At 50.9% G+C, this 25,796-nt stretch overlaps 3 protein-coding genes across 6 annotated transcripts; 1 reads left to right on the forward strand and 2 right to left on the reverse strand.

Annotated features, from left to right (window-relative positions):
- The first annotated feature begins 1,241 nt into the window (after positions 1-1,241).
- On the forward strand, positions 1,242-7,416 carry ERICH6 (glutamate rich 6). Its single transcript, XM_027647163.1, has 9 exons — positions 1,242-1,354; positions 1,425-1,582; positions 1,681-1,752; positions 2,506-2,570; positions 3,393-4,057; positions 4,193-4,278; positions 4,981-5,133; positions 5,397-5,622; positions 6,022-7,416. Exons 1-9 carry the CDS (start codon positions 1,346-1,348, stop codon positions 6,283-6,285), a joined length of 1,698 nt encoding a protein of 565 aa, XP_027502964.1. The 5' UTR covers positions 1,242-1,345; the 3' UTR covers positions 6,286-7,416.
- Positions 6,994-13,640, reverse strand: SELENOT (selenoprotein T). The gene is made up of 6 exons (XM_027647164.1): positions 13,456-13,640; positions 12,167-12,277; positions 10,976-11,102; positions 9,613-9,700; positions 8,757-8,908; positions 6,994-7,716 (listed from the first exon to the last, which is right to left on the reverse strand). Exons 1-5 carry the CDS (start codon positions 13,608-13,610, stop codon positions 8,784-8,786), a joined length of 606 nt encoding a protein of 201 aa, XP_027502965.1. The 5' UTR covers positions 13,611-13,640; the 3' UTR covers positions 6,994-7,716; positions 8,757-8,783.
- A 132-nt stretch (positions 13,641-13,772) lies between these two features.
- EIF2A (eukaryotic translation initiation factor 2A) lies at positions 13,773-25,790 on the reverse strand. 4 transcript variants are annotated; one of them, XM_027647159.1, is made up of 14 exons: positions 25,746-25,790; positions 24,852-24,921; positions 24,464-24,538; positions 23,685-23,803; positions 22,451-22,550; positions 21,996-22,078; positions 20,733-20,806; positions 20,451-20,595; positions 19,450-19,566; positions 17,602-18,173; positions 16,248-16,364; positions 15,258-15,386; positions 14,319-14,384; positions 13,773-14,232 (listed from the first exon to the last, which is right to left on the reverse strand). In XM_027647159.1, exons 1-14 carry the CDS (start codon positions 25,771-25,773, stop codon positions 14,167-14,169), a joined length of 1,761 nt encoding a protein of 586 aa, XP_027502960.1. In that variant the 5' UTR covers positions 25,774-25,790; the 3' UTR covers positions 13,773-14,166. The 4 variants fall into 4 exon arrangements, with proteins under 4 accessions (XP_027502960.1, XP_027502961.1, XP_027502963.1 ...); XM_027647160.1 differs by lacking the exon at positions 25,746-25,790 and adding an exon at positions 25,680-25,701; XM_027647162.1 differs by lacking the exon at positions 25,746-25,790 and adding an exon at positions 25,507-25,656.
- Positions 25,791-25,796: the final 6 nt, after the last annotated feature.

Here is a 25,796-nt window from a genome sequence, read left to right on the forward strand (position 1 = left end):
GGGATGGGGAGGTGATGGGTGGGGGTCTTCTGCAGGTGCGCGGGTGTCCGCCAGGCCTCCCGTCTGTAGGCCAGGAGGGCGGGCAGGGCCCCACAGCGCGGCTCTGCCGGGCCACCCGCACCCTCCCTAGGGGGCTGCCCCGGCCCACGGCCCTTCCCAGGCCCGGCCATCCCCGCCCGCTCCGCTGCCGTCTCCGGGGTGACGCGTGGGGCGCGGGGGCCGCCGGGACCGAGCGCGGCTCCGCCTCAGGCCCGGCACGGACTCGCAAGGTAAGGATGAAGGGCTGGGCAGGGGGACGGGGATGGGGGGGGGTCCGGGCGGCCCGGTAGGGCTGCCCGGACCACCCCCCCATCCCCGTCCCCCTGCAGAAGACCCCCACCCATCACCCATCACCTCCCCATCCCAGGCAAGGTAAGGATGACCTCCCCATCCCCGTCCCCCTGCAGAAGACCCCCACCCATCACCCATCACCTCCCCACCCCGTGCGGGCCGGAGTGGTTTGCCGCAGCAGCCCCGGTGGTGACGGGGTTTTTGTGGCGCGGGGCTGTGGGGAAGGGCTGCTGAGAGTTTCCCAGCGGGAGGTAGATAATAAATAGGTACAGTCGCAGAATGCGAGCAGGGTACAGAGTTCCCCGTAACCCTTTAGCAGAGTAAAGTCACCAGGGAGTTGATCCGAGGCACGAGACTGGGAGCAAGGAAACTTTGTTTGAGGGTATCCAGTACCCGTCCTCAAAATACACCCTGCAGCCACCCCGGGTTCAGTCTGGTCAGATGTGACCAGCTCTGTGTCACTGGTTCCTCAGAAACTCCCCACGACTGCAGCCATCAGCAGCTTTTTCTCTCCAAAGCCCACACAATGTGTTTGAAGGGGTTAACACATCCGAATCCTCAGCTACAGCATTCTGTGCTCTCAGCTTCCCCCCGAAGGAGTAAGGCTAATAAACACCACAGTCATTCCCTTTCTTTGGGGGCATTTATTTATTTATTTACCACAGATCTGCTTTTCTTTTTGGTCGTTTCCTGAACTCAATATTTTGAGTTAAATCATTCCAAGATATCCCAGACACAGATCAGTTGTAACCACCCTTGGGCGCTTTGTCATGTTGCATTTTGAGCAGAGCCCTCTTTCCTCACACTAACAGGGGGATCTGGGGGCTGGTCCCCCCTGTCCCTCCTCCCCACTCTCCCCATGTCACTGCAGGCAGAGGAGGACACTGAGCCGAGATGTGAGTACTGCGGCAGCCTGCTGAGGCCATTCCCTTTCCCCGAGGATGTCCCTTTCCTTGAGGATGTCCCTGTCCTTGAGGATGTCCCTTCCCCGGAGGATGTCCCTTTCTCCAAGGACATGGAATACGTAAGCTGGGGGAAGGACGAGCAGGGATTTGCTGTGGAACGGCTGCACTCAAGGTTCTTCCACCTTGCAGAGATTCTGCTGCAAGAGCCACCGAGACCTCTACGAGTTCATCCTGAAGGAGAAGAAGAGGCTCAAGGATGCCAGCAGCATTCCCAGAGCTGTCAGCACCCACGAATACCACGGCTCCGAAGCCCATCAGCTGCAGTCAAAGGAGCAAGAGAACCAGAGGTACTGGGAGAACTGGGAACAACAGGCAACTCCTAGGGAAAAGGAGCATTAAGAAACTACGGGGAGAGCAAATGAAAGAAGAAAAACGTTTGTTTCAGGCACCACAAGTTCGGATTCTCTCCAGTCCCCCCTGACTCCTCTGTAACCGGACTGCACAAGGAGGAGACAAGGTACGTGCTGAGTGAAGTGCTAATTCCTGTGCTGACAGATGAAATATCTAGAGACAGACAGAGACAAGAACACAGACACAGCTCTGGGAAGGGACAGTATTTGGGTGTAGCTTTTACCTCAGGCACTGAAACAAAGCTGGAGTTTTTATTTCTGTTTTGCTCCATAAACTCTGGCATATGTTTGGATTCCAATTTCCAGTCATAAGAACTCTTCAAGTTCTCGGCCCAAAGCTTGTGCAAGTGTCTAAGCCTCCAGTACAGGCTCAAGGAAAAGTAAACCAGTACACCTGGAAGTAAACTTGGTTTCCCTGAAGATCCTTCCCAGCTTGAGAGTGCAAGTGCCTCCTACTACGTACAGAGCACGCACCAAACCACTGTCACAGTCAGATTTATAGGAAGCTACACAAGAATAGGGAAAATATTGCTGGAGATGAGCTGTTTTCTTGTGGGCAGCTCTCCTCTTTCACATAAAATCTTGATCCAAACCTGTTTACGATGTTGAACTCTCCTGCCAGCAGAACTGATGCCACTGCAATGGCAGAGTCTGTTCACTGGAATCTGTGTGGGAGCAATTCTTTTCTGCTGAGATATGAGTATTTTAGTGATACTCTGCTGCCTCTATTACTTGCAATTGTGTGAGTGGAGAGAAAAACAGGTTCAGAAAGTTGTGTTCCTAAGGCAGGGATATCCAGTACTTCCAGCCTTCCAAACAGGATACATGAAATGTCTATCAGGAACACTTCTGTTTTCCAGGCAGCAGGAGAGCCATCTGTCTAGAGGGTCACCTGTCCTGTCTTTGGAGCCGACTGCCACTGAAGGTGAGTTGGCATTTCTTATGGATTTATTTGTCCATTTATCACAACAATGTATTCAGTGGAATTGCTGGTGTCTAACTCTACAGGAGGATCTTATAGAGCGACGTGTTTGTTCATTGTCAGGTGTGCAATCCATTAAATTAGGTACAGATCCAGCTGTACTAAACCATCCCTCCCGGGAGAACACAAAAGCAGGCACATCCCCCTTGCACAGACAGGGCCTCCTTGCCATGACTTTCAGTATTTATATATGTGAGGTTTCCAGCTGAGATGCACAGAACCTAACCTGAGAGAAGGACAAGGTGGCAAAGCCAAGCCCTTGGGAGGTAGGAACTGCCAGAATGAGGGTGATCCCCATTTTGCCTGATCAGGTGGATACTCCACCACTTCCTAGCCCAGGCTGTGGGTGACTGAGCAACCTTTGGGTCTAGCTCTAAAACCAGAGTTTGACTAAGAACAGGTGAACCAGATTTACAAATGAGCATGTTTTCAGAGAGGATGGCAGGGCACTGAGACTTCTGCACTACCAGGGATCTCTGTCAGTTCCAGTGCATGGAATCAAATCCTATCCCAAAAAGTCGCTATTTACACAGATGTGTGTATACAAATAAGTGAAAAACTGACATCTTTTATCATAATCCTGTTCTCTCCTGTTCTGAAATAGCTGAGCACTTTGGGCTGCCCTTGTTAGAAAATACTTTGAGACAGACTCCCAGGATGAAGCATTTCAGCCAGGAATTCCCACACCAGCAGAGGTGTTGGGCAGCCCGTGGTGGGCACTGCCAGCCCTCCCCACTACACACAAGCCCTCCCTGTGCTCTCCAGGTTCACACGAAGCTGGAACCACATCACCCAAGGGCGAGATGCCGATGCCTGCTGGAAGTGTAGCCAAGACTGAGGAGGAGCCCGAGCCCAAGCCTGAGGCTGAGCCCGAGCCCAAGCCTGAGGAGGAGCCCCAGCCCAAGCACAAGGAGGAGCCCGAGGAAGAGCCCAAGCCTGAGGCTGAGCCCAAGCCAGAGGCTGAGCCCAAGCCTGAGCCCAAGCTCAAAGAGGAGTCCGAGCCCAAGAAGGAGCCTGAGGAAGAGCCCAAGCCTGAACCCAAGGAGGAGCCTAGATCCAGGCCTGGGCCCAAGCTTTGGCCCGAGCCTGAGTCTGAGCCCAAGAAGGAGCCCACACCCAAGCCCAAGGAGGAGCCTGGGCCTGAGCTTGGGCCCAAGCCTGAGAAGGAGCCCAAGCCTGAGCTCGAGCCCGAGAAGGAGCCCAAGCCTGAGCTTGAGCCCGAGGAGCCCAAGCCTGAGCTTGAGCCCGAGAAGGAGCCCAAGCCTGAGCTTGAGGAGCAGCCTAAACCCGAGGAGGAGCAGCCCAAGCTCGAGCTCATGGAGGAGCAGCCCAAGCTCGAGCTCATGGAGGAGCAGCCCAAGCTCGAGCTCATGGAGGAGCCCATGTCCTGCCGTGTCACCAGCTCTGGTTTCAGGCCCCTGGGGAGGAAGGCAGGTACCTGCGGCCGACGGCGACGGGTGCACCTGGAATGTGTCCATGCTCCGAGCAGCCAGAGCCTGGTGCTGCCCATCTTCACAGGCAGCTGTGCCAGCCTGCTCTCATCCATTTTATCCTTCTAATCTTAGGTGAGGAAGAGTAAATTGGTGCAAAAGTACTACAAACATGGAAGGAAATTCCTTACCCTGCTCCCAGATGGAACCTCACAGTTATTGTATCCTTACAGGGCTCACTTGCCCACATTAGTCCAGGGGTATAACTAATTTTAAATGTGTGCCAGTTCACTTTATCATGAACAACCCAGCTCACCATTCCCACTTGCTCTGTCTGAGGAGCAGCAGCACCTGACACAGCTCCTGGGCTGAGGTTTCCCAGAGCAGGCAGCAGCTCTGATGAGGGATGGGCACTTGCATCCAGCACCCAGCCCAGCAGTCAGACCCACTCCCGAGCTCTGGCCACCTAAGAAGGGCCCTGCTGGCCCTGGGGGCTCCCAAAGCGCTCAGTCCCATTCTGACCCCAGGGGACAAACCAGCAGAGTCCCACCAGCACATGGCAGATATGTCTGTGCTGCAGGCAGTGCCTCAGAGGAGCACAGACAGCCTGGGATTACCAGTGTGAGTCACTACTGTCTGATGCAAGAGAACAGGGCACTTTCACCCAGGGACCCCACTGTTAAAGCCACAACATTTTAAGTCACCCATGTTATTTTTCATTGCTGTGGCTGACTTCTTTCTGACCCGGGGAGGTATGGAAGTGTACCTGAGCTTTGCCACCAAAGCAAAACACTGGCAGTGTCCCAGGTGACACCTTTACCATATGAGATTTTATACTCCCAAGTAGTGCCCTGAAGTATTTAGTGTGTAATAACAGACCAACCAGCAAAGCAGGGGGTTACGAACACCTTACCTGGCAGAAGCTATCCATCTGGAAACCTGGCCATCATGGTTACACGAGAGGGAGACCAGATGATTTGCACAGTACAGGAAGACGAGCCGAGGACTGCCAAAATCCGCGCGCTGTTCCAGTCCGACGGCAGGAGCACGTGCTATTACCCCAACGGAGATGAGTGGTGCGTTCAGCAGCTCTGCTCTCCACTGGCTTTGCAAAGGCCACAAAGGGTATTTTTAATAGCATCCACAAATTGACAAATCCAGCAGCTCATAGGCCCTGCTTGGGGTGCCCCCCAGAGCAGCAAGGCGACCCCAGCTATGCCTTGGGAGGCGGGGAACAGACCCTGACCCTGCTGTGCCTCTGTCCTGACCCTTGGGGGAATGAGGGACATTCTGCCATGGGAGCTGCAGGGTTCAGAGTTTCCACTTCCCTCTCTTTTAGGATAAACATGAGTATCCAGGGAGGGCAGTATTTGGACCAAGCAGGCAGCAGGGTGAAAAGGTGGACGTGGCCAAACATGTCACCAGGACCCCATGTCCCACTGAGCCCCATCTTCATCTCCTTGAACCGGCACGTGGGGGTCAGGATTCTGGCCCAGGACAAGATCATCATCTCCTTCCTCGCCATGGGGCGACAGGCAAAGTTCAACATGGGAACCAAAGTGCAGGTATTTCTCCGTGCAGAGCTGCTCCCCACATCGGGAGTGGGGCAGCCAAGGAATCTCCTCTCCATAGGGAAGCATGCTAATTCCCATGTTGCCCCATGCTCCTGCCCCTCAAAAAGCAAGCAGTGTTGTACCCCTACCAGTCCCACACAGACAGGCACCTGCCAGCCACGGCTCTCTGCGAGGAGTCAGTGTGGGAAGCACCTCTGGGTCCTTGGTGTCCCTGGCTGTGTCCCCAGGTGTCACCCTGGCTCTGCCACGGAGAAGAGCTGTGGTCCATGTGGGCAGGGTCCATGGCAACTCTCTTCCTCCACAGGCTCGTGTCACAGGGGCTGGGAGGGGAAGGAAGCCCCGTGTCCCAGGCTGCGGTGGCTCTACTGACACATTCCCTCCACTCCGCAGGTCGGTGCTGCCGGGGGGCCGCCTGCCCCAGCCCGGCTGGGCAGGGACGAGCTCCTGCTGCATGCCTTCCGGGTCAGGATCCTGCAGCTCTTCAACAGCATGCGGGGGTGCATCAGCTTTCCTTCCAGTGAGCAGTGGAACAAAATGCAGCCTCCCGCGTACGTCCTGAGCCAGGCTGCGAAGATCCTGGAGCTCTGCGCTGCCGCCGACGTCAGCGAGGAGCTGCGCAGCTCCATCCGGGCCATAGTAAACGCACAGCTCTGAGCAGCACGTGTGTGGTGTGAGCAGAGACACTCCCCACGCTCACGTGGGCTCCCCTCGGCCCTGCCCTGCTGTGAGCAAAGGGCAGCCCGGGGCTCATCCCCACGGCCCCTCGGGGGTCTCGCCCAGGGCAGGCAGCACCAGCCCACACTGAGCTCACCTTGGCAATGGAGGCACGAGGGGGCTTTGCTCAGATCACCACACAGGCACCGCTTTGCTGTCCTGATGAGGTGGCACCAGCAGGATGCCCAGGTGTCCCTGGCACCAGTGCTGCTGGCAGCTGAGCTGCCAGTACAAGACAAGGTGGTTCCCTGTGCAGAGAGAGACAAATGACCACGGGGTACCCAAGGCAATCACCTACACTCGGCCCCAGGGAGCACCAGCTGCAGCCTGGGACGAGCTCTGGTTAAAGCACTGCAAACACCAAGCCCTCAGCAGGCATTTAGACGTCCCTGGGCCACAGGGGCTGCAGCTGGCAGCCCCCCAGAGCTGCCTGGGGTTCACCTGGCCATCTTTCCCCAGGGTGGCCACACCTGAGCTGTGGAGCTGCCCAAAGAACAAGGCCAAGCCCCATGTGCCCCTCCCGGCACACTGAGGTTCTCGGGGGGCTTACACATGACAGACACAAGCTCAGTGACCTTGGAAAGTTGGCATTTTATGTGGTTTTTCAATTGCAATTCCAAGAATGTCCATCAGTGACAAACACGGTACTTCACACAGGAAATGGGAACTCTTTTATTTCAATTAATGTTTTTGGGTTCTATTCAGGACAGCAGGAAGGCCCAGCTCATCTTTCCAACTGCCAAGAAGAACCGCTGGAGCTGGCCCACATGATTAAAGAGCAGCTGATCTTAATTTTCACTGAAGTCACCAAATGATGTAACTAATCCGCATGTAATTTTGCTTATATAATTCAATATATAACACACTGTTTTCTACTCTGTCATAGATTTTGAAAAATATACAAACCTGTTTTAACCACATTAGAGAGAATTTGTAGACAGCTGTCAATTACTCAACAGTTTAGGACAGTATCAGACACTCCTATAACTTCATTTTAAACTACAAAAAGAACATAAATTCATATAAAATACAACAGATTAAACAAACTTTTCTTTTTCCAAGGAAAAATTAGGTATCAACTCAATCTGCCATTGTGTGAAACATGAATATAAAATAAGTTACCATTAGTAATGCCTGCATTGCTGAGCTATGAACTGGTTGAATGAAGTCTTAAAAAAACTATACAGTATTATTGCACTCGTGGCTGTGCAGTGTGGGACCGGCCAGCACCGAAACGGGGCTCATTGAGTGTTTGTCCAGGAGGCTCAACGTGGCTGCGAGAGAGGCGTCCAGCCTGCACCAACAGCGTCTGTCTTCAGCACAGGCCTTCATGGGTCTGCGCCACGCGGCCCGGGAACCACCACCCAATGCCTGTGGGGAGACACCGCGTTACTGCCGCCAACACCCTGTGCCGGCACACCTGGGCACACCTGGGGCACAGCTGGGCACAGCTGCACTGAGACAGCACACCTGGGCACACCTGGGCACAGCTGGGGCACAGCTGGCGCACCTGGGCACACCTGGGGCACACCTGGGCACATCTGCACTGAGACAGCACAGCTGGGCACACCTGGGGCACAGTTGGGGCACAGCTGCACTGAGACAGCACACCTGGGCACACCTGGGCACAGCTGGGGCACACCTGCACTGAGACAGCACAGCTGGGCACAGCTGGGGCACACCTGCACTGAGACAGCACACCTGGGCACATCTGCACTGAGACAGCCCACCTGGGCACAGCTGGGGCACAGCTAGGGCACAGCTGGGGCACACCTGCACGGAGACAGCACACCTGGGCACATCTGCACTGAGCCAGCCCACCTGGGCACAGCTGGGGCACACCTGCACTGAGACAGCACAGCTGGGCACAGCTGGGGCACACCTGCACTGAGCCAGCACACCTGGGGCACAGGGGAATCATAAGCTACGTGTTTTGAAAGCCACACATGACCTGGGAACGTGGAATTGTTTTTGTCATAAAATACCACTGCTGCCAACAGCTGTGGAGCATTGGCAGCAGGACAGGGCAGGACAGTGTCCTGCTCTTCAAGGTTGTGCAATTCAGCTGGGTTACAAGCCAAGGAAATGTAAATCCCCTGCACAAACGCTGCTCTAAGGCACATCATGCAGCGTGTTTCTGGTCTCTGCACCACACACCTCACTGTCATCAGGCCTCCTGCACACAGTGACACAGCTTCTCCTGCCTCATGAAACGCCAGCTTCCCGTTCTGAGACAGGCAGAACGAGCCACAACCCAAAACCTCCCACCCAAACAGACCCTGTGATACCACACACAGGAATTTACTGTCACAGAGGCTGCTTCTCCAGGAAAACACTGAACTGAACAAACGCTCAGTCTCCAGCGTGCTGTCACACCCGGGCACACGCACTGGTGACAGGAAGAGACTTACGAGGAGTTTCAGTGCTGTTCCATGGGGCTATGATCGATGATGGGGCATTGACTCCATGTGCACATTGAGCTTCATCTCGTTATCAAGGATCTGTACAAGCTGCTGCATGGAAGGGAGGTGACCAGACTCCAGCTTAGACCACACCGGGACATCTAGGGCAGAACACATGAAGGAGAAAAGCACTGTTAACACTGGGAGCACCAGGAAACAGGGCTGGTGTCCACATGGAACTGAGGAGCTCTAGGAAGCCGTGTGAGTTGGTACTGATCTATATTGAGGAGAGCATCTGGATCAACGATGCTTCCAACCTCTGGCTATGCTAAGCTCCAGCCCAACCAGGAGAGCAGTGTCTAATGCTTCTGTTTAGAAGTGTATCCTATGGGTGGAGAGGTGCAAAATATCCACTGACATTCCTTTCAACCTGAAAAACAGTACTGCTGTCCACTGGTACTGAAAATCTGTGAATAGCAATGGATTCCTTAGGATTCCAAGGCTCTCCTGGTTGGGTCCCTTGGAGTAACTGTTTTGTTCGTTCTTTGTGTGTGATGTGCTTTAAGTCAGAAATGATCAGCTAGGGACATGAACTCTCCAATTATATGCTCTCCCTGTCCTGTAGTGTGCTTCACCAAGTGTCCCTTTAAGTTTTTACAGAGCTACTCTGACATCTGTATTAACTGCTATATAAGACTTCTACGATTTTCATCATTTACTGAGATAGATGATATCTGCAGATCCGAACGGCCAGCAATTCCCACACACCACATTTGCTCACACCATCCCTCATTCTCCTCGCTCCACAGCTTTCATGTGTGTACACGTGCAACACGAGAGTCCGTGAAACAAAGTCTCAGCTCACCATTCAAAGTGATTTCAAAAGCCCCGGTGGACATGCACTGGTTCTCAATCATGTTGCTCAGGAAGAAGACCATCATGCAGGCGTACACCTGGAAGGGAACAGAGACCCACACACACCTCAGCCACAGCAGCCACACATGCTGCTGTTCATTCTCAGTGAGCACTGGACATTCACGGGTGTCTCTGAACTCCCTGTGTGGAGGAACTGCTCCAGGAATGTTCCCCTCCACAGACACCTCCCTTCCCTCCTTTTACACAGACCGTGCACCTTGCCTGCCCCAGACAAGCACCGAACCAGCTCTGAGCCCCCCCAGCTCCAAGCCCTGGTTCAAACCAAGGTGAGGTACATGCTCCTGCTCCAGCCCCGTCACAGCTGGCTGCAGGGGAGCTGGCAGGGTGACACAGGAACACAGCTGTTCCCACACCCTGCCTGTCACTGTCACAGCAACACTGCAGATCACAGAGCATCAGGCACAGGCACAAACAGCACAGCGAGGCAAATCACAGAGTGCACGGGAACCACAGGCCCTTCAGCACATCTCTGAGCACTTCATCTGGAATCTTCTGTGTATGGGATGGCACCTCCAGCAGTGCAGCTCCTCCCTCATCACCAGCACCTTTTTAACTCCCTTTCCCTGCTCATGGGCACACTCTCACGGGTCACTGCAACACCACAGAACCTGGCACAGGGACGGGGCAGTGCACAGCAGCCAGCCTGGCTGGGCACGGCGTTGGATGGAACTATTACAGCTTCTGGGCATTCACACTGGCCAGTGAGAGACCCAGGGCACGGGGCAGCTCAGTCTGAGGGTCTGTAAATCGCTTTGGTTTAGTGGAGTAAATCTGGAATAAGGTTACTCTAAATCAGAGTACAACACCCCAAATCTCCTGGCATCATCAGTACTGACTCACAGGGATATTCTCCCACAATGTCATGCCAGAGTCTGCTCTGCAAAACACCCACATTTCAACTCCATTTTTCTAAACACCAGTGAATTTCTGCCCAATCTATCAGAAGTCTGATGGAAACATCAACTGCAAAACAGTTATGAGACAGTAGAGAAGGGAAGCTGCAATTTTAACACCAACAGTACTGGCCTGAAATACTACTCTTGAGCCCTAAACAATAATAAACTCTTCTATCATCTTTGTCAGCAATGCTAACCTCAGCTGTCCCTCTGCAGCAGTAGCAGCTTGGAAAGAGATGACAGAATCACACCTGGGTCTGTCAAAAGCCCAAAGCATTGCATAAGAATTATGCTACTGCAAGGCTGCTGCTTATGAAAGACAAATCAGTCAGAACTGAGAGGGACTCCCAGAGCACCCGTGAAGTCACTCTGAAGTAAAAGAATTATGTCCCTTACCTTGTTTTCTTGGCCCCACTGCCAGATGCTTGGAGCTTGCATGCCAAGGAAAGCAAATGGGTCCTTGCCAACGATGATTAAGCCAATTAATACTAGTTTGAAGACAGACAGGAAGGATGCTATGTGCCTGTTGGAGACAACACACCAGAGACTGAAAGGTTCAGCTTCTACTTCACCATACACAGCTGTAATTCATCACCTCACTACAAGAATCTGGACAGCATACAATCAAACGTTTCAGGGGAAGTACAAAACTTTCCAGGTAAGTTTATCTTGCTGTAAAAAAAAAACCAAAAAACAAACCAACAAAACAAAAAAGCAATACACATTAACAATACCCCCAGCAAGGCACTGCTCTTGTACAGCACCCCAGAAAGACACCTCCTTGTACACCACACATGGATTCTCTTGTTCCTCAGCAGACCTTAAATGAGAACTTATTTTCAACTTAAACATGTCTGAATAGGGAAACAGATTCAGTTTCTGAAAATGTTCCATGTTACAGAGATACATTCAATTGATACATTTCCCAGCGAGGCAGAACTCCCCACAGGCAGAGCCAGCTCACACAGGCACTGTGCCCTGCAGCCTCCATCACTGCAACCCCGACAGAAACGGGGCCAGCAAGCGCTCCAGGAGCCATCCCAGTAACTATGGCATCACTCTCCAGCGTGGGCACAGTGCTTTAAATAGCAAGAATTACACTATTTTCCTTTTGTCTTTTTCCAAATTTCTTTGGGCTTCCCCCCAAAAGCAGCTAAGGACACACTGGCAGCCTGTCCCCTGAGGTGAGCTCTCCATGACTCATGTAAAAAATGAACTTTTCCCTCCTGTGCCCTTAACCCATTACAGGGATTTGTCACTAAGTGAGTATGCCTGAGCAACAAATTGAATTTATGTTGCAATACAGCATGAAGAAAAGTTGGGAAAATTCACTGTGGAAAAAAAAAACAGTTACGTAATTTATTTCAGATTGGATACCATAAGTTCCATCATAAACATATCCAGATGGTGATATTTGTATGGAAAACTAAGGCAGCTACCTGAAAGGGAAAAAAACACTGAGTGTGCATTCTGCACGCAATCGCGATGGAAAAACCCCTTCAGTTTTCATTTCCAGCATTATTTCAGTGTAAATGCATGTGTTCAACACTGGAAAGCAGACAGCCAGTACTGCTGGCCATTTCTTACCTATAGATAGGTTGAGGAAGGTAGTTCTCCCCTTCGATTCGGATGTCTGGGTACCGCTGGCTGATGACCCGCATGTACTCCTCAAACACCCGCCTGTAGCCTCAGGAGACACTGGACACAGACAGGATTGTCACCACAGCTCGAGGGCTGCACAGTCAGTCACTGCTGAGCAGCACTCGCCCCAATCATAACCCCTTCAGGTTACAACCACAGTTCTTATGCCACAGAGAAAAACCGATCTGCAGTGAAAGTACACATCACAACCCCCAGCAGGAGAACCCTAATGTGACACGGGTTTGCTCCACATCCCAACACTGACTCTGCTAACACCCAACAGGCACCGAATCACTTGCTTTCCCTGGAAAAAACTGTTAGTTAGGACTACGTTAGGAAGTCAACGTAAGCAGACCCTTGCTCTGTGCCAAAAAAACCTCTTCACAGAGAGCCGCCTGAATCTCTCGCTGTTACACCGCAGTCCCTCTGCGGGGTGGGACTGCCCAGACAGGCAACATCGCTCCCAGCCACGCCTGTGTCAGCACGGCACGGGACCTGCAGGCGTTGAATATTCCCGAGCTGTGCTCCGCCTCGCCTTTCTGCAGCCGCCTCTGCAAAAACTGCGGTGACAACCGCCACCAAAGACCCCAAACGCAGCATTTTCCACCGAGCGCTCCCGCGGTGCCTCAGACACGCACGGCCCGGCCCGGGCTCTGCTCCGGTCGCACCGGGCCCTGCCCGCCCCAGGCCCGGGGTCTGTTGGGTTTTTGTCCCCGCAAACAGACTCCGTGTGCGCCGGGGCCGCCTCAGCCCCGCTCGGAGCCGCTCACAGCACCGGCAACACCCCCGCAATGGTGCAGAGATGCCCGAGCGGCCCGACTGCAGCCCCAGCACTGCACCAAAACACACACAGAACTGCAGCCTTTACTAAAACATCGATCCCTTCCAAACGTAAGCCCGCGCCAGCAGAACGCCACACGTGCCGTCAAAGGGCCCGAAAAACGCGTTTTTACGGTGGGCGGCCGCATTTTAAGGGGGTCCTACTGGCAGGACCACCGTCCGCCAGCCGCTGCCGCCTCCCACGCCCCAGCCGGGCCTGGCACACCGGCAGCTCGCCCGGCGCGGGGCGGCTCCCCCGCGGCCCCCGGCACCGCGGGCGGCCCCTCCAGGACGGTAAGAGTGAGCGAGCGAGGCCGCGGCAGCGCTGAGGGAGTGGAAGGAGGGAGGGAGGGGAAGGCGAAGGCCTGGCGGGCGCCGCCATCTTGGCCGCCGCCATCTTGGCGGGCGCCCCTCACCAGATCTGGAACTTGAGCAGCGGCCCGGTGGCGTAGGCCATGCGCAGCTTCTTCGCCGGCAGCCCGCCCTGCTCCGCCGCGGCGCCGCCGCCCGGTCCCGCCGCCAGCGCCGCCAGCAGCAGCAGCAGCAGCAGCCGCAGCCCCGCCGGTCGCATCTCGCCGCCGCAGCCGAGGCTCCGCGCGCCGCCTCGCCGAGGTCACGCGGGCGCGGGGGGCGGGCCCGCGGTGTCCGTGAGGGGAGGACGGGAGGGCCCTGAGGGAGCGGCGGGCGCCGAGCCCGCGGCGGTTAAAGGGGCCCTGCAACGGAACAAACACGCTTCTTTACTATTAAATGCTCTTTATTTTTATCTACATTCCGTTATTGCATAAAGATCGCATCTCTTTTTAAATATAATAAATCTATCAAATGTTTTCATCGGCTTCCCTCTCCCCACCCGAACAAGGAAAACCAGACTATTTTAGGCAATATGCTCCAGAAAAGGAGCATATTTCTGGGTGGAACAGCAGCAGAACTGGCTGATGGATATTCATTACTTTATGGTTTCACAAGTGCACAAATCTTTAGGAAAACTTTTTTAAAGGCAAATGTGCATTGCTGTGGACTTTCACACCCTTAGCCGTTTGCTGAAACATTTTACTGTGTTCAAGTTAATAATAAACTACATTTTGCATGAACTTCATGTTAGCGCCACACTGGAGCTCCAGCAAGTTTTAAACACCCAGTTCTAGATCTTCCAGTTCTTTAAGGAGAGCAGCTTCTTTCTGAATCTTCTCTACCTAGAACAAAAAAAAAGCATAAGATGTCACAGATGTAGCTTATTATAAAATTAACCTTGAATAAACTGCACAGATCTTAACCATACCTGATTCTTCTCAAGCTGTTTGCCGGCAGCTGCCTGTTCTTTCAGCTGCTCAATTGCCTTTAGCTTCTGTAAAAAAAAATACAAAAAGCCACTCTAACACAAAATATTGGTGAATCAAGAATAAAAAAAAAGTCTTAGCAGTTGTTCCACTTGCAATTGCCTGAGGCATCTAGAGGCAGGTCTCTGCCTCCAGAAGGCACATTCCCTTTAAGAATCTCCAGATACTCAATCCAGAATTTCCCACCTACAACAAACATTTCTTTCAAGAACAAAACCTAGAGAAGAGCAGCACTTCCTCCTCTCTGAAACGAACACCATTCACTGTCTCGCTGAAGGGCTGGATCCAAACTCAGAAATTACTCCATCACTATCTCTCTTCTTCACACATTTTCCTCAGAAAGCCTGGAATGTTAATCCAGAGACAATAAAAAGCAGAAGGTGGCCAAGAGAAATGTGAGAAGTTCTCTAGCCTGAACTAAACAATTTCTGTTCTGAAATTATTTAATCCAAGAATTCTCAAGACTGGCAGTAAACTTCACACTTGCACCACAAGGCCAACCACAAAGGCATGGTTCCCTTGTTGGACCCAGGACCCAACAACCATGGAGCCCACACAGCTCCTGTCTGAGCACCAACACCTTTCAGTGCAACCTGCCCCTCAGCTGGGGACTGGCTGCATCTCCACAGCATTCCTAACTGGAGCCTGGAATACTCCCCCCTGCAGCTGGCAGTGGTTCTGCTCTGCCACCTCTGATGGGCCCTTCAGGAGCTCTGCCATGCCATGGCCTCCACTGCTGCACACGCTGGGAAAGCAGAGGAAGCTGGCTACAAATTCAGGACACTACCATGGATGTAAATGCATCCTCCTGAGCCTAGCTCACCTCACCCTCACGCTGGTCTTGGAGACATCGTTCTGTTAGAAAAAAAAAAAAGCCTCACCTTTTTCAAATTCTTTATCTTCTTGTCCACTTCAGGATCTCCCGTGGTGGTGGCAGGCACAGCGTTCCGTGGGGCGTTCTGTGGCGCTGGGGCCTGGGCAGGGCCCTGGTTTGCATCAGCTTTGGCCTCCTGTAGACAGAAATGCATGATCCAGAAAATACATTGGATTGCAAAGAGCTTGAAAAATGTCTTTAATCACTTTAAGGCATCCATTTAGTATTTCTTCTTTCACTAGTTTGCTGGTGTATTCCAAAATGCGTGCACGACTTGCTCTGACATATTGCATTACCTCTGGATCTCTTTCCAGGGACAAAGGCTTATCTAGAACAACTCACATGCTGTTTCTTGTTGAATTTCTACTTCCTCAAGACACCAACCATATATACAGCACATGTCAGTAAGGGTGACATGATAAACACATACACAAATGTTTTATAAAGCAGACTGGATCATTGTCTCTGAAGCAAAAGAAAGGGCTCAAAACCAGTGCAAGAAATCTAAAAAACCTTATTTAAAGAAATTATTGCTTCAGAGGTTTGTAGGAATTGGAAGGCTAATACCAAAAGCTGACGTTTTTCTACCTAGTCAAAGAATAGCAAGTCAAGGGGTGACAAACAGCCTGTCCCTGGTCTGCCTTGAAAACACACCTCAGCCCTGTCCTGCTGGGGACACATCCCAGTACCCGGCCCATTCTGACCTCCCACCCAACACCAAAACACGCTCTGCAGAAGGTGAAAGGCCAGAATTACTTTGTCTCCACACTGATTTCAGTTGACATTCACAGCAACTCCCCAAAGCTGTTACTCTAAGTCATGCTTTTATGCCTGCTTTAGTCTGGCTGAGCTCTGCTGCCCTCCCCACACCGCAGCACAGGCGAGATGTGTGGAGGGCTCTCCGTGCACAGGTCACTGCTCTGAGACTGACCAGTGTCCTTTGGGAAAACTAATTAACTAACTAACATTATCCTTGAAAGAACGACTTCCGCAGTACCTGTTTAGCAGCCTTCTTTGCTTCATGTTTCCTCTGATTTTTGAGAGCTGTTTTAGACAGTGGCTTATCACCACCTCCCAAAGGGGGTTTCATGTTCTGGGGTGGCTCGTCCTCGTGCTGCAGGATACACAAAATGAAGTTAAAAGCCTCTATTCCCAGTTGGCACAGAAAACCCAAAACCTACCTAAGACAACATCATATGCAAAGATGAACCAGAAAGGAAGGAAAAACAAAGAAAGGAAGGGAGGAATAAAAGTATGCATTCCTTGGAGTAGCCAAAGACTGTGACAAGGGTTTCAAACTCATCCACTCAAGCTTAGATGGGACTACCCTGTGCATCCTAAAAATTTCATAGATTTCTGATAAAATAACAAAATCATGATGTTTTCTATTTTGAGGGGAAATAAAATCCAAGAGGAATAACCCAGCACAAAGTGAGCAGAGCTTGGCATTTTGCTGTTGTTGACAGCTGTTTGACTCAAAACTCCTGGTGACCAGAGAGGAAGGCTGGGTGCTGGGAAGGGAGATGGAGGGTTTTTGGGGGACCATGGGGGATGAGAAGGGAGGGTTGTTCAGTGTTTTTAAGATAACAACTGTGGTGCTGTATTGTTTTAATGCATACAACAAGATTTTTTTGCCCATAAGTAAACAGAATTATTTTTTTAATGTGTCTTCTCCCTACTCCCTCTGCTCGTGGATGGTTTGTGAGCACAGTTCACAGGCTGAGTCTCCTTCAAAAGCACCAGGCTCAAAATCAAAGCTCTCTGGGACTCAAACACCAAGGGTGCTGCTACTCAGCCTACTTTGAAAACCTGCAGAAAAGAAACTAATTAGACAAGTAGGTCACTGTACTGAAAGGTGTTTAAGCTGCAGCTGACTTTCTACTGATCCAATCTCTTTCTAACAAATAAACTTACCTTAGGAAAAAAAACCAAAGAAGAGTGGCTTTTGGGAGGCCAGTCAACCCCCAGGCTGGCTGGGCTCAGACTGGTGAGTCAGGTCACCCAAATCAGAGGTTTCTGTCCTAACCAGAGCGCCCAGTTTCACTGCAAACCACATGTGCAGTTTAGTGTTCTAGTGCACACTGCAGAGAGCATTATTAAAGTCTGCAAATGCTTTGTGACAGGACAGTATTTCGGCCAAAGAAACAGGAGTTTCCCAGCACACCTTGCAGAGCGTGAGGAAAGTGCCAAAGAGGGTTATCCAAATCCCTCCAAACCCCCTCAGTGCTGCTGTCAGCCCAGTTCCCCTCCTCATGTTCCTCCTCCAAAACGCACACATACAGGAGGCCAAGCTCCAAGCAGACAAAGCCATGAGACACGACAATTCATTCCCCCAGGACACTGCTACTCACGAGCTTGGAGCTGGTCACGGGCTTGTTCCTGAGGGCAGGAGGTCTGTACGCCTGCGCAGGCTTCGGCTCCGCACCGGGCACCTCGCTGGGCACCGCCGGGTACCTCACCGCTCTCTCCGGGAACACCCCGTCGGGGAAGGGCTGCCAGGACACCTGCCACATCTCCTCGTTGGCTGGCACCTCGTAGGTGTGCAGCACGGAGCCCGTGTAGTGCCACACCTTGTACCCGTTGCCGACCCGGAGCCGGGGAGCACACGTAGCTGTCACAATGTGCTCCCCGTCGGGACACCACGCAAAGTACGTGGAATCCGAGGCCACGGGTTTGGAAATGAGTTTGTAGTTTTTAACATCCCACACTTCCATCTGCCCCCTGAGGTTCCCAAACCCTGCCAGCACCAGGATGTGTCCGTGGGGGCTGTAGTAGGCAGCGTTGCGAGGCCCAGTGCCAAAATCAAACACGGGGTCACATTTCAGGTTAAAAATTGTGGCTTTGGCAGGCATGAAACCGTACACAGCACAGAACTCAAGAGAATTGGGGCTCCAGGCAACATCATAAATAGGGCCGTTTTTTGCTAAAGGAAAAGGAAAAACAGACAACTGTTGGGAGGTTGCATTTTTTCAGTGCGAGCCAAAATAAAATCCACAGCAACTCTTCATGCTTTGCAAAAACGGTGTGATGCAATTATTGACAGTGAAAATTAATTCTGCTAACAACAGAGGGAGAAACAGCCTTTTATGTTCTCATAACTTTAGTTACGGTTTGCAACAATAACTGCAGCCATTCCAAATTACCTCTGTAGGGTCAGCACCAGCACTTTTACAGTAAGCATAGCTTGTCATGTAAAAAAAATCCTTTATTTTTTTTCCTCGTTACTCAAGTATGACCTCAGGACCTTCTTAAACTGTCCCACTGGAAACCTGCGAAAACAGGAGTTTTATACCAGCTGGATAATAGTTCCTCTTTTTTTAATCTAAGAAATATTGTGTAGCTCAGCTTTGCAGTGGTAAGCAATAGTAACCTAAGTTACCTTTGGACAACACCCATGCACAGTATTTTATAAACCCGATTTTAATGTGAGTGAGCACACAGAAATGGTTTCACACATCCTGATCAAAACTTGGTACTGTTAGAAGATATTCTATGGGTTGGAACATTAGGAGATACTGAAGAATGATGAATTAGTGATGAAAATTTGCATAATATATCCAGGGATAAATACGAACCACAGGCCATTATAACTTTTCATAATCTGGATATCTTTACCCATAGTTCAGACAAATGCCAAGTACATTACTGAATCCTTAATCCAGAGCTGACCCAAAATCTGCAACTGAATTAAATGGTTCATTCCTGTTGTCACTCTGAAGTCTCATTATCTTTTGAAAGGAGGGTGTATAATCACACTGTCTGTGTGTCCCCCTTCAGAACCTTTTCAGTGACATTAACCCAGTGCAGCTCAGAGACACAAGTGTGACAGAAAATGACATCTGGTAGATGAGGGCAGCTCCATGTGGGCTCCACAGCTCAGGCAGAGCCTGCAGCAGCACCACGTCTTAGTCAGGAACCAACTCCCTCTGCAAATGCCAGTGTGGAAAAAAGCTTCAAAACTGGACCTTCAAAAGCAACCAGAAGTCCAACTCCACAGGGAATGAGGCACCACTCACTCCAAGTATATCAAAGGTAAGATAATATAGCAATTAAGAAAAAAAACAAACCACAAACCCCAACATCTTACTCCAGAGGTTTAAAAAAAAAAAGTGGTGAAGGATTTTTTGGTAAAAGCACTTGATTGTGTTCTGAAGCTCCCTGCAGTGCACTAAGCAGCCCGTCCCCCAGGCCGTACTCACGCAGCTGCACGACGGCGCTCTCCCCGTTGGCCGCGATGTAGTGCAGGGTCTGCTCCCCGTAGTACGATGCCCCCGTTTTGTCCACCTCGGTGCTGGCCACCACCAGCACGGCCGTGGCTGGGAACAGACACAGTCAGTGCAGCACAGCTGCTGCAAACCACACCAGCCACTGCACAAACCACCCCTGCAAACGCTGCACTGCACAAAGGGGAATCGCTCTGCCAGGAGTTCTAGCTGGCTCCTTGTGTGACAGCGCTGGCATCATCCTCTTCTGCACTGAGTTTGTTCTGATGTTAACCCAAACGCACCAGATGGAAAGTGTAAGCTCCATCTGCTCATTCACTGCTGGATCACAAGCCAGTGAACGTACTTTGCAGCCATAAAAACAATATTTCTAAGACAGAAACCAAAGCTCCTGATCAGCCCTTGAGTAACACGTTCCACCAACAGCTGCTGTTTGCACATCTGTTATCCAAAGCCATGTGCTCATGCGTGGTTTCCACGTGTGTGTAACACCCTCCCTGTATTACAAACTACGTGAGTTGAAGTGGTTTTTACAAAATTACTCTGAAACAGCTTGTTGCTAACAAACAGCAAAGCACAGAGCCCTGTCAGCTCATTCCAGTTGTGACATGTCTGCATATGTACAATTCTAATCTTAATCTAAGATTATACCAGAGCACAAACTGGTCTTATATTTACAATCTAAATACACTATCAACACAGAATGCAAATTTATATAGGAATTTGCTATTCAACTCCAGGATTTACCAGCATGTATAGAACACTCTCAGTTACAACATACAAAATCGTGACAGTCACAGGAAAGTGCTGAGCACTCCGGGGTGGGCAGAACTGCATCTTAACACTGTGCTGGCATTAATGGCTGTCCTCAGGGTTTATCTGCATATGCAAATTAAACGCAAACCCCCCCACAGTGAACAAAGAAATACAGTCCAAAATGGGCGGAATGTAAAAGTTCCAGCACACAGCTGTTGTACCTTTCCTGTTCCACAGCATTGTCACCCTGTCAGCCTTGAAGAAGCTCTTGTTGGCGAGCGCCGACTGCGGGCCCCCGAAGTTGGGGTACTGGTAGAGCCGCACGAAGGACGGGGCCCCTTTGCTGCCCGGGACATACACAGCAACCTGCAACAGCCACCAGAGTCACTGCAGCTCAAAGCACAGCCCACAGCTACTACCACTGTGTTGTATTAACATCACAGTCTTTTTTTTTTTTTTTTTAAGAAAACCGAGAAAAAGATTGGAAATGGGATCAGAAGTACCTTGGTTGGCTGTGCTCCTGGGGACAACACAAAATCACTGACCTTCTGTAAATGCAGCTTATTTGCAATGGTGTCTGCAAAGAAAAAGGCCACAGATGTGTGATGTTAATGACAAACCACATTACCTGGATGACCTAACCACACCCTTCTATGGGGCTGTATCCTGCATAACACAGATCAGTAAGGGTAACCATAAAGGAGTTCTTTTACTAGGCAAACAGCCATTACTTTCCCATTTCATCACAGTTCTATTTACAAAACCAACTTGAACCAAGCCTAGGTCTGAAGCCCAGTATTTAGTATGTGGAAGTTCAAACAGCACAGGAAGCCTGCAAATCCCAAGTGAACACTTGTGCTTAAAGCAGGTGTTCTTCACCTTACCTGGGCTGGCTTCAGCCACATCCAGGGAACAGGCACCATTACAGAGACAGCGGCTCTGCCCTCACACCTTCCCCACAGGAAGCACTCAGAGGCCTGTTCTTGGCTGAATTCTTTCCACAAACAGCTGCTGGGAACAGCAGCACCCCAGAGCCTCACTGCAGCCAGGAATGTGCACTGCCAGCAGACCTCCTGCTGAGACTGATATTCCCTGCTTCCCACAGCTTCATTAACATCAGCAGGGCTAATTCTCAGGAAACCCCATCTTTTATAGCTGTAATTCTTGTATCAGCTTTACATTTAAAACAAAGAACACAAAACCAAAATCACACAGTGTTCTCCCCTCAGTTTTCTTTAATTCCTTTACGGTTTTGTTCTAATTAATTTTTAAACCCCTACTTTTTTCCTCCCTGTTCCCTTTCTGACTTCTATTGACTCCAAATATTCCACCACCAGTATTAAATCTCCTTGGTAAAAATTTTCAGGCTTCGCTACTTCATATTTGCCATTGATACAAATTTTTAACAAGCCATTTCTTAACAGTTTATTGACAGAACACACATAACCCACAGAAGTAATCACACATCACATTCTCTACTGACAATTTCCTGGATCTCATTACATGAGAAAGAATATAGAATCAAGCCTCTTTAACTGAAAATCAGATGCATTTCATACCACATATGCCAGTGAAAAGATAAATAAGTGAAAACAGAGCTCAGTAAAGCATAATGATTCTGAATTCCAAATTCAAATAGAATATAGGCAATATTTAAAATATAAAGCAAGCAAAGAAGAAACAAGGAAAAACTTGAAAAAGAAAACCACCCCCCAAAAGAAGCAGTATTTACAGAATGAATGAAATGTAGAGAAATACTCGCGTACTGAAGTTGTTGTTTTCAAAGAAGTGCACTTCATTGTTCACATTCCTGGCACAAATGCTTTCATCATCTGCCCAGCAAGGACACCTGCAATTCAAAGGAAAAGTCAGAAACACTAAATCATGCTCATCTTTAGCTCTCCAGGATTGTTTTCCCCTCCCTTTCTAAAGCTCAGCAAGGTCTAATATGATATGTTTCATATTATGGACAAATAACATCTGCATAGCAAAAAATATGCAAGTGGACTCAGTTATTGCCTGCCCAGCTTCGTCTGTGGTGCAAAAGGAGGGTGAATTAACAATGAGCTGCACATTGACACTCACAAGCCCAGACTGGCCTTTAGTCAGCAGCAGGCACTGCCTTGAAAGCCAACACCACAAAACCAGCTCCATTTACCTGGATCAGACTTTGGAAACTGAATTTCTTTGCAAACAATTAGCATCTGGAAGGGTTATTTACCAGTTCTGCATCTTTTTCTGGATGAAGGACTTTAAGCATTTTCCGGTTCTCAGATCATGGAGCTGCAGGTTGGGCACCCCCGCTGTGCCATCCTTCCCAGCTGCAAGAAAACACGGTGGTCTCTGGGGATTAAACCTGCTTCACCAGGACACCTCACCTGGGGATTAAACCTGCTTCACCAGGACACCCCACCTCACCTGCTTCACCAGGACACCCCACCTCACAGCTCTGCAAACACCCACCCACGCAGGAACTTCTAACAAGCAGCATCCTGCCCCTGGGGGGCCAAACCCATGGCTGCTGATTGCTGCACCTATTAACCTCAGTCTTTCCCTCTGCAGAAAGAACTCACATTTGAAGGTGTAGGGTTTCTACTCCCCACTGCAGGGCTGGGGCCAACACCACCTGCACAGCTCTTTAATGCTTGTTCTTAACCAAAATCAAAAACCATCCTTGTGGCAAACAATGGAGGCACGTTCTCCACTCTTACATTTTGCTCTCATGGGAGTGCCGTGATTTTGTCCATCCCATGGAAGTCACAGCTTTCTCTGCAAGACATGCAAAATAGTTCTGCTGCTTTTAAACTCTCTGTACCCTCCTCCTTACCCCAGATACCACAGCCTGCCTATGGCTGTCAGTGATTCAGGACAGACCCTGAACAGCTCACAGTTTCTGCTGCTTTCTCTCATCCTACAGCCTGTCCCAGGCCATTTCCCAAGGCCCAGCTCTTGCCCAGCTCTTCCTGAGGCAGCATTTGCACTGTCTGCAAAGGACACACTGCTCAAACAGGACTGAGGCTCTCTCAGTCAGGAAGAACCCCTGCAGAGGCAGGGAAGGGAATAAAGCCCTGGACAGGGACAACACTTCAGGCACTGCAGCCAGGGGAGGACACAACTCCTGCAGGAAGGCGTCTGACGTGCCCTGTCTGCACAGGAACACAACCTGCCTGCACAGACACTGCCCACACACAGCACCATGACCACCTCCCGGTGCGTGGAGACACGGGGTTCACTCACAGTAACTGCAGCACGTCCCTCTGACTCAGTGTTTGTAGGATGGCATCCCTCGCTCCACCACCGTGTCCCTGATCACCCACAGACCCTTCATGCACTTTCTGTACTGCTCATTGAGCCAGTAAATGTCCTACAGAGAGCAGACAGGTCCTGGAGAGGCTGCCAGCCCACTTCAGATGTGCACACACGCCGGGTGCCTGCCCAGCTGCCACAATACTCACTTGCATAGGGCTGCCACGTGGCCAGAACATTATTCTGTGGCGAGAATTCAAGGCAAACTGCCTTTGGGAGATCAAAGGAACGCAGTAACTCAGCTCTGGTGACATTAACAACGTTTACTCTGGAACAAAAAGACGCTATTTCAATAAAACATGCTTACAATAGTTAATTAATTGCTAAGAGAACTGTTCATGTATTTGACTCTCCTAAGTCTGTCCCAAATTTAGCCAATGTAACACAATTAGAAGAGCTTTCTTCCCTTCCCGCTTTTACTACATTTTTTGGAAGAGCACATTTTAAAACCAGATACCCAGGCATGACAGAAAAAGTGAGAGCACAGATCAAAACAGAACATGTATTTTTATCTGTAAGCTCTGAAGAAGAGAGTGAACTCTAAAATGCACCTGGTCTACAAAAAAGGAATGTTGTGATGTTGGTACATAAGGTGCACAGAGTCTTTATTTCCTGTGGGCTTTACTAATTAATTCATCCCAGAAACCAGGTACTGGGAGCTGTGAACAAAAAACCAACCAAACAAATAAAGCACGTGCAGATTACACAGGAATGGGTGCATTATACACTGGAGAACAGCAAATATTTCATCTGAGAGTCAGGAAACAAAGCCACTACTGTGAAGAATGCAAACATAAACTGCATTTAAAATGTGCAGGCAAATACTTGCACTAACAGCAACAGGCTTTACACAGAAAAGAGTCACAGGGCATAACTGATCCAATTTATTTCACACAAATTTAAGATTAAGAACATAAAATGCACCCACTTTTCTCCATTGCACCAGGCAAAGAGAGAGCCATCCTTGCTAAAAGCAACAGCTTTGCAATTTTTTCCAGAGTCCCTAAAGAAATAAGAAATGTGCATGAGTCGTCAATGGCGCCCAAGTGAAGATTTTTTAACAAAACCAAAAAGCAACACATTTCCTGCTGTGCCCTCGATGAGCCCTGCGGTCCCTGCTGCCCCTGTTCAGGGACTGTCACCTGGCAGTCACACCTCAGGCAAGCACAAAGCCTCCCAAACCATCCATCTCCTGAATCAGGAACAGGAAGAAATAATTCACCTATATTTACACATTTTCCAATTCCAGAATCTATCTTTACTTTTTATAAAACCGGGTTTTTTGCACAAAAGATCAGAGCCAGTGACAGCAGTACCTCTGGAACGCCGAGCTCTCTGTGAAACTGGGGGGCCCGTTCACCATGTACAGCCCTTCGGACCCTCTCACTGAAATGGAAACAAGGAACTCATTTCAAATTGTCCAAAGCAGTTGTGCTAAGTTGTGAACCCTAAAACAGGCACAGACGTTCCCCTGCTTGCTGTAAGGGCATCCAGGACGTGAGGTGTGCCTGAGCCCCCAGCCCAGCCGCCGGGATGGGGACCCAGAGCCCTGGGCAGCTCATGCCCCCACCTCGCAGCAAAGCAGTTTTTCTCATGTCTGAATGCAATTTCCTGGGGTTCAGGCCCTGACAGACCCCAAAGGGACCTTTTAACACACCCTAAATACAAGCCACAAGCTGCACACCCCTGCCTGCAGCCTGTTCTCTGCCATCAGGGCACCCATTGAGATCCAGATTTACAACAGGTTACAGACAGCACCGAGCGGCCCAAAATCCACCCGCAGAAGCTGCACCCCCCCGACCCAGGCGAAGGCAAATACGGTTTTTAAGGCTTAGAAACACAGAGAAGGAAAATACATCTCCCTGCTGTCAGGGGCAGCTGAACAGGGAGATGCTCAGAAGAGCGAGCGCTCTTAAGAGCCCTGGCACCGACCGAGCCCCGCGAGAACCCCCCCGCGCCCGAAGGGCGAACCCCGGACACGCGGCCCCGGGAGTTCTCGCGGGGTGCCGGGCCGAGCGGCGGCACCCACGGAGACGGCCCGGCGAGCCCTGCCCGGCCCCGGGAGCGGCACCGCCAAGGGCGCCAGGGCCGAGCTCGGCCACGCCGCGGCAGCGCTCCCTGCGGAGGGGACGGGTGGAGGGTACTGGCGGACCCGGACCGCCCCAGCCCGACGCCGCGCCCGCCTCCCGGCGCGGCCCGGCCCGACGCACCCGCGAGCAGCGGCGTGGGCGGCGCCATCTTGGCGGCGCCGGGGGGGGGGG

This window comes from Corapipo altera, unplaced genomic scaffold (assembly GCF_003945725.1).
Source record: "Corapipo altera isolate COAL_440 unplaced genomic scaffold, ASM394572v1 113, whole genome shotgun sequence".
NCBI classification, from domain to species: domain Eukaryota; kingdom Metazoa; phylum Chordata; class Aves; order Passeriformes; family Pipridae; genus Corapipo; species Corapipo altera.

What these genes read in the sequence shown, in the direction of transcription:
- ERICH6 (XM_027647163.1), top strand. An exon ending in TCAGGCCCCTGGGGAGGAAG is followed by an intron (nt 4,058 to 4,192) that starts GCAGGTACCTGC and finishes TTCTAATCTTAG; the next exon opens with GTGAGGAAGAGTAAATTGGT. An exon ending in TACCCCAACGGAGATGAGTG is followed by an intron (nt 5,134 to 5,396) that starts GTGCGTTCAGCA and finishes CCTCTCTTTTAG; the next exon opens with GATAAACATGAGTATCCAGG.
- EIF2A (XM_027647159.1), bottom strand. Translation starts at nt 25,773, where the DNA reads ATGGCGCCGCCCACGCCGCTGCTCGCGG. An exon ending in GAGAGCTCGGCGTTCCAGAG is followed by an intron (nt 24,539 to 24,851) that starts GTACTGCTGTCA and finishes TTATTTCTTTAG; the next exon opens with GGACTCTGGAAAAAATTGCA. An exon ending in CTTTGAAAACAACAACTTCA is followed by an intron (nt 20,807 to 21,995) that starts GTACGCGAGTAT and finishes TTTTCTTTGCAG; the next exon opens with ACACCATTGCAAATAAGCTG.